At 41.9% G+C, this 8,237-nt stretch overlaps 1 protein-coding gene across 1 annotated transcript; it reads right to left on the bottom strand.

Annotated features, from left to right (window-relative positions):
- Positions 1-3,895: 3,895 nt before the first annotated feature.
- On the bottom strand, positions 3,896-7,864 carry TOB1 (transducer of ERBB2, 1). Its single transcript, XM_068531362.1, has 2 exons — positions 7,599-7,864; positions 3,896-5,756 (listed from the first exon to the last, which is right to left on the bottom strand). The coding sequence occupies exon 2, from the start codon at positions 5,611-5,613 to the stop codon at positions 4,579-4,581; it is 1,035 nt and encodes a 344-aa protein (XP_068387463.1). The 5' UTR covers positions 5,614-5,756; positions 7,599-7,864; the 3' UTR covers positions 3,896-4,578.
- Positions 7,865-8,237: the final 373 nt, after the last annotated feature.

The raw sequence follows: 8,237 nt of genomic DNA, 5'->3' as shown, positions 1-8,237 counted from the left end.
CAATAAAGGGAATATAAGTTCATTCATAATAGCGTATGCTTCTAAAATGTGACCACTTCTTATTTTAAACCAAAATACATTGATCTTTTTTAAGAAAGTCTTTCAGAATCAGTTTGAAATGAGGTCATTTGGTTTCCTTAAGGTTTAAAAATAAAAGCAAAACGACTAGTTATCACAACATCTATACATATAGAAATCATGAATTACAAAGGTGTGCCTTAAGATAGTTTTTCAAAGTAACTTAAATCATAGGTACTGGAAACACATTGTTGAACACTGTTTTGATAGTTTACTTGGCCTTTCCTTATATCGTTTATCAACAGCACAGGTAAGGAATGTGTGCGAAAATAGTTCCAGGAGGTCAATGTTTACAATTTTACTTAGAAGTAATAGGACCACTGAATCTACAGCTCTTACTCAATCTGAAGGAATCATCCAGTGGTTCCAAAATAAGAGACGTAATCAACACAACTGAATTAAGAAAATCAACAAAATTAGAGCATTGATATAACTTAATGATTTCTAAAAACATTTCCAGATAGCCTGTGATTATAGTTTATGGCCACTGGAAATACAAAGCATCTCTCTTAAAACATCATGACTGGAGAATGGCTAAGAGCCTTCCACTAGACCCTTCTCATTAACACTCTTGTAGAGAGATTCTACAAGTCATGTGGCTAATACATCAAAAATGGTCTTATTCCCCTGACTTCAAATTAGAGGAGCAACCAGTTGGAGGGAACAAAGCATAGAGCTTAAGACCAAGAACTCTGGAACCGGACTCTCTGAGTTTGAATCCCAAGTCTACCACTTACTGGCCATGAAATATTAAGCCGTGTCTCAGCCCTTCTTCTGTAAACTGGGTTAGAACTGTGCATGGCAGATAGTAAATGATATATAAGTATTTAACTGAATGATTTAAAACATTAAAAAAGTACAAGTGTTGTACTTATTTTCCAATTGTATGCACACAGATATTGGTCCTAGGTCCTTTATTCCGTAGGTCCGCCAGGGAATTCCCGGTCCTAGGTCCTTTAAACATGAAGATATATTCCTGTGGGAGTTCCCTGGTGGTCTAGTGGTTAGGATTTGGAAGCAGTGGCCCAGGTTCAGTCCCTGTTCGGGGAACTGAGATCCCACAAGCCGTGTGGAACAGTCAAAAAAATATATAATAAAAAAAAAAACATAATTAAGAAAAAAACCCAATGATGTCTTCCTAATATAACAAAAGAACTAAAAAACTCTGATCTAAAGTGACCTCCTGGGCCAAATTGATTAAGCATCAGCTGATTGACACACTATAATGGGTTTTATTAAGCAATGGCAATTTTACATCCTTGTCTTCTAATAAGGTTTTTCCCCTCTTATCTGATCTTGTACTAGAGTACTGTTATCCTGCCTCTGACAAATGCATGTATTCTAGGCAAGCAAGGAAATATATTTGATGTGCCATACCTATGCTATTTTCTGTTTGTGTAGGAAGGTCTCCAACCAGCATTTTACTTCATTAGTTTAAGTTATGTGCAAAAAGAGGTACAGTTGACCCTTGAACAATATGGGCTTGAACTGTGTGGGTCCACTTATATGTGGATTTTTTTCAGTAGCAAATACTATAATACTACATGATCTGTGGTTGGTTGAATCCTCAATGCAGAACCGCAGGTATGGAGGGCTGACTATAAGTTACACATGGATTTTCAGCTGGGTGGACGGTGGGTGCCCCTCCTAACCCCCGTGCTGTTCAAGGCTCAACTGTACTTTATTTTCTCTGACTTATTTTAAAATAACTTAAGTCCTGAAGATTTGTTAGATTAAATCTCTCAGTTAAAATGTGGGTACATACGAGAATGATACTAACACCAATACACATTAGAAAAACACTTTAAATTCAGGGCAACTTTAGTTTCACCTTCAAAAACTAAGTTAATCACAGTAAATAGTGTTATCTTTAAGGAGGCATTTTGACTGAAGGTCTACATTTGCCATCTAATATAGGTTAAAGTTATTCAAAGGAGATTTAACAATACACCTGATTTTAGAAGATGGGAAACAAAGGGACACCAGGATAGGGCCATTCAGAAGCTGCCATAGTATCTATAGGTATAGAAGACAAAAAAATGGAAAAGAACCTTTAAGATAACTAACTCATCAAAATTGTAAACTAAAAGTCTCCACACAGAGGGTCAAAAGTGTGATGGCAGTGGGGGAGAAAAGACTTGGGACTAAGATGTAAACTTTTCTAAGGTTTTCTAAGGGGTGCTAGGAAACCAGTCAAGATAAAATTGAGTTGACTTTTTCAGCACCAAACCAACATATGTACCAATATTTAATTTCCCTAAGATTTTTTTTGCCAGTACACACATCCCCAAGATCTGATATTCATACTTACATTAAGCTCAATTATTTAAAATCTGAATATATGTATTAGTGTTCCAGATTGTTACAAATTCTATTGTGTATCTATTGGCCAGTTGCCTTCTGAGTTTTAGAAAAAGTTAACTTGAGCCTTTCTTCATTTATAAAAAGGCAGTTTTCTTCCAGTTAAGCCTATGATAACTTCACCCAGAAGTTTCTAGTAGAAACTAGTGCTTAAAACCATTACTCTGTTCTTACAGCTATTCATACTTCGTGATCACAAAAGCACATAACTGATAGCATAGGCAGACCAATTTCTGCCGGTTCCAGTCGCTATCCCAATACTTCTTCATAACCTCATTCTGTCCACTAAAGGACAAAGGCCTCACCATGGAGCTGACAGAACAGCTTAGCTCTGTTATTTCCAGTGCTTGTTTCCTTAAAACTTTTTATTGCTCTAAACCGAGAGGGTAACAGACAAAAGGCTTTTGTAGACTGGTGTCCAAAAAACTCATTTGAGACCAAATTTATTTCACAAGTAACCCAGACAGTGCTGGTTTCTTACTAAAAAAGCAGAGAAAGTTATTCTTCCAATTCAAGACAATTTTCTCCCCAATGCGATGTCAACACTGTTATCAATGGACATCTAAACAGTGAAATGACTCATTATTTTAGTTTAAAAATAGTCTCACCCTTCCAACTCATCAGTTACAAAAAAAACCTCCATCCTTAACAAGCCACCACAATTTGACAGATTATGACTAATCTTTGACATCCCAAACCAGCAGGTTGGCTATCTGCTTGTAAAAACAAAACCAACCCAAAAACTGTGTGTCAACTTTTTTGCTAGGAAAATGCACACAAATACTAATATAAATACCTGTCCAATCTTGAATAGATTTTAATCATCAATTCTCCAGCTACCTACACTGACTAAACTCAGTGTAAGGATTAGTAAAAACAGACCTAAATCTTCTTTTTAAATAATTAGGTCAGCTGCTTCGTCAAGCAAGTTTTCTGAGCTATTCATCTCCCATGCAGAAATAGAAAACTGATCCAATGGTTTCTTTCTCCATACACATTTCAAATAAATCCTCTCAGTTTACATGAGTGAATTTCATTTTATCACCTGACTCTGTCTTAGATGTCAGCATGACACATTTTAATAGGGTTGACTCGCCTTAGCATACCACCCCCATAGTGGGGAGACAAGATGTGGATGAACAGAGTTAGTTGCTAAACACAATAAAGCCGTCCCAAGCAGGCTTTAGGACAACTTTTTACGGGGCAAACTATTATCTGTGCACTAGTGGAGCAACAGCTTTCCATTATTCCTTTGTGATTCAATGAGTCAGATCTTTCTGCCTTATCAGCATTTACAACATCATAATTCCAGAATTATGTCTTTGGCAAAGGCTTAAAAACAAAGACCACGATAAACATTCTTAATTTTAAAGAATTTTAATACAAACTTAATATAAACTATTTCAGTCCCTCTTAACATGTAAGACACTGACTCAAAATACTTTTATACCGTTTTTTTCAAGTATTGCACAATATAGGTACAAAATTAATATTTACGATTACATTTTCTTCCATAATATATAGCAAAAATCTTTAAACCTTTAACAGAAAATACATTTTTTTGAAAAAGCAAATATTCGTACATTTTAATTCCACCACTAAAGGAATATCCTGTACACAATTTAGAATAGTTGATGTCTTTAAGATGGATATTTTACAATTTCAGTAAAAAAAATACAACATGAAGCTGCTGCTGTCACAGATCACTGTAGTAAAAAGATATAAATGCAATACCATGTCGTAGAAACAATATATATATCCTCTGATATTTTACAAACTTTGTACTAAATTAAATTATACAATTAGAAAAGACCAATAAACCCACTTATTAGTGCCAATTTTTTATAAAAAAAAAAATCAGCCATGTCCTTGCTATATCTTAAATACTGTAAGAGGCCATATCTGAGAGTATACTTTAAAATATACAGTCAGTATAAAATAACTTTGTGCTTGGTTGGCAATGAAAAATGATGCATGTTTTATTTTTGTAACCAAGCTTGAATGTATCCTTACTATAAGCTTAAAAAAAAAAAATCTCAAGGAGGTTATAAAAAAAAAAAAAATCCTCAAGGAGGTTATAAAAAAAAAAATCCCCCTTGGGTCCGAGCATTTTAACTTGTACATACATCTTTTCTTTTTTTAGTTAGCCATAACAGGCTGGAATTGCTGGTTAGAATACTGCATGTTATTCAAGCTAAAATTCAAGCCATCTACAAAAGACTTCTCGTTGAGGCCTCCATAGGCCGCAAACACATCAAAGGCATTACTGTACTGGAGAGGACTGAGGTTAAGGGGGCTGTCACCTGGGAACATTCCATTGGTACTACTACCTTGACTCTGCATATTAGGAAAAATAAATTCCTTGGCGTTAGGAGAAAGAGCAGAGGTTTTCTGCTGTTGCTGCTGCTGCGGTGGTGGTGACGGCGGTGGCTGGGATGGCTGCTGCTGTTGCCGTGGCTTCTGCTGGCTACCCAGGCCAAGCCCATACAGAGAGTGCACTGAGGAAGAGATGGCTTTCTGCTTCAAGAGGTCATTCACATTCAAGCCGAGGTTGATAGGAGAAGTACGTGCAACCTTGCTGCTTCGGCCACTATTCTTCATTTTGGTAGAGCCGAACTTGGTGGCAGCAAAAGTGGCAGTGGTAAAGGTTAAAGGCTGAGTGGACCGGGGCATGAAGGTAGGGCTTACGGCAGCAGAGTGACCAAAGGGAGGAGATGGAGAGCTGGACACTGATGAGGCTGGGTCACTTATGGGCATAAAAACCTGGGCCTCTGGGTTAAAGCTGTTTTTGATCTCCTTATCCAACTCACATCCATTTTCATTATTATCATCCACATAAAGCACCTTCACTGGTCCCTTTTCACCAATTTGGTAGGAAACCTCAAATGGGTCGATCCAAACACTAAGATCCTGCGGCAGATTGCCACGAACATCATCAATGTCCAAACCACTCTCTTTGGAGGCTTGTTCAATCACTGGGTCCACTTTCTCCCCTACGTGTATACATCTAAACCCTGATCCTTTGTATGGCTTTTCAGGATACCAGTGCCCTTCATATTTCTTCTTAAGAAGTCTTTCAAGCTCTTCACCAAAAATGTTGACACGTCTCCTGGGAAGCTTATTGTACAGATATGAAATAATAAAATTTAGTGCTACTTGGATTTCAAGCTGCATAGCTGCTATGCCACAAAATTAGGTTTGTGTTTCAACTCCCTCCCCAAGACACACAAAAAAGTGTTCAGTTTGTGGCAGAGAAACAAATTTTCATTCAAAGTGCTGGTATTAGTAGATATCCTTCACCTTGAGTGGTCTTGTTCCTTAAAACAAACAAAACAAAAGGAGACATGTCCACATAAGATAAATGTTAAGTCCCACAACCTTTTTTTACCCCCAGAGTAATTTCACTTTTGAAAAAGTCTAATAGGCTAGAAAGTCTGAAAAATATAATCAGCACAAAATATAGGAACTTACAATTGAAAATTATTTATTGAAGATCCAAATCTCAAGGGAAAACAGGATTTTCAGTTAAAACAACATTAAAAAAAAAAAAACCCTATTATTTACTTTCTGTTTCTGAATAGAGTTCTAAGAGGAAAAATATTCCCAGAATATACAGCATATTTCTTCTTTTTCTTCCTGCAGTTCTCAAAATATTTATTGGAAACTAAACTCAGCATACCTCTCTATATACATACACATATATATGTATTTATACATGCTAGTTTTAGAAGTTGCTCATACTCTTATTCATCAACTTAGAAGTGAATTCTGTATTTCAGTCCATTTTGGATATATACTGCTTAAATCTGCTTCATCATTAAACATTTCAAAATTTGAGAAGTTAGGAAAATTATTTTAATTTCCAAAGTACATGATAGTAAAGTTAAAGGAACTAAATACAAAATGAATTGCCATCCTAGTGAACAACAATTATGAACCAAATTATCCTACACAGTTGCCGTTTTAAATATACTAAGGGCACATAATGTAATACTCAAGCTTCTCTATGCTTTTCTTTTTAATGTGTATTTTTCTAAATCTGAAAATACGTCTTGGGTATCAAGTATAACAAAAGAAACAATTAATTTCAAACTTTACTGATTATTCTGTTTAAAGGGCAGGGTTTCTGAGTTTTATTCTGATTTTCAAAGCCACCTCCCTCCCTCATGGTAAGAGAACAGCCAGAGAGGCATTACGATAAGGTCGACCTTTAAACGTTTGCTGGATCAGCACTGGGTGGGGATAAGAAAAGACCAAGGGCAAACAAGATATTTGCAGATCTATCTGTACACTGAGGTTGATTTTAAAGGACATTAAAAAAAATCAAGTTGGTATTAATCCATGTCTCATTTTCCATATTCGTGGTGACAAAGGGAAAAGAATCCCCGGCTTCCCCCCAACTACACTTTCCAAGCCGAAAGCCCGAGTGCTGGCAAAGGCAGCTGATTAAGCCAAAATGCTTGAAGGTGCAGTCGAGCGAAATTCAGATTCGGCGGAAGGTAGTTTCAAAGCAACGCCTTAAAGACAGGAGCGTGAAGAATTACATAAACAGCCAGTTGGGTCTCATTAGATTTCTGCTCACAGCCCTCGGAGCCTAAGCAAGTCTCCTCCCCCAAGGAGGAGGAGGAGGAAGGCCACGAGAAATGGAAAAGCAACCACTCGGGGCCCGGGGGCCGGACACCGGGCGGGTCGCGACGCCGGCCGCACCGGGTCAGCCGCTCCCCTCCCCCCGCCGTAACCCGACCTGCCGCTCCCTGCACCCCCCGCGCCCCGAGGCTCCTGGGACCCAGCCAGAGCCCGGGGAGCACCGGATCCCCGGCACCATTTTCGGGCCCGGCGGCCACCGGCCCCGCGGACCCCAGCGTTCCCCTCGAGCTAGCCGCTGCTCCCGGGCGCCCCAATCCCCGATTCCCGTCAGCTCGCCCACGGCCGCCCTTCCCCGGTCACCCGGCCCGGCTGAGCCCGACGCGCCGGCCGGCCCCACCTCCGGCCCCCGGACGCGCCGGGGCCCCTTGGAGCCGCCTCAGGCCGGGTGTCGGGAGCGGCTCCCCTCCGCGCGCGGGCCTCGACGCCTCCGTCCCGAGCCCCGAAGGCCCGGGGCTCTACGACGCTGCAGCCCCTCCTCCTCCTGACCCCGCCCGCCGCCCCTCGATACTTACGGGCTGCTAACACCACAGACCCGGCCGCTGGGCGGACAAGGGGCGGCAGGGCGGGGGCACGGGAGGGTAGGCGGCTGCGAGCTGGCCGGGCCGAGGGCACGCCGACGCCGCCGGGCGGAGGTTGCGGAGGACGAGGGCCTCAGGAGCTCGCCCCTTCTGGCTCGGAGTGGCGAGGACGGGGTCAGGCAAGCGCGCTCACTTCTCCACACAGCCCAGTGCCCGGCCCAGCGTCCCCGTAGAGCTCCCACTCCGCGCCGGGCCAGAACTTCACTCCTTCTGCCGCGGCGCGCGCCCCGCCTCTCGTTTTATATTCTCCTCCCCGCCCCCATCCCCTCCCGTAGGGATGCGCGCGCCCGCCCCGCGTCACACAGCTCCAGGCGGTGTCACCATTCCCCGCCCTCCCACCCTGCAAAGGAGACCCTGGCCGGCTGGCTCCGCCCCTGCCCTGCCCCCGGACGCCATTGGCCAGGTCCCGCCGGCCCATGTCCTGAAGGGCGGCGGAGGGCCGGGTGGACAAGGCCACACCTCTCGGGCTGCAGGGTGGCCAATGAGCTGATGATCTGTAGTCACTGTGGGCGGGATTAAGAGAAGGTTTGGAAAGGGATTGGGGGAGAGACGTGCCAGTGAGGGCGACAGAAG

This window comes from Eschrichtius robustus, chromosome 20, assembly GCF_028021215.1.
Source record: "Eschrichtius robustus isolate mEscRob2 chromosome 20, mEscRob2.pri, whole genome shotgun sequence".
Lineage (NCBI taxonomy): Eukaryota > Metazoa > Chordata > Mammalia > Artiodactyla > Eschrichtiidae > Eschrichtius > Eschrichtius robustus.
This window is presented reverse-complemented; position numbering and strand designations above follow the sequence as displayed.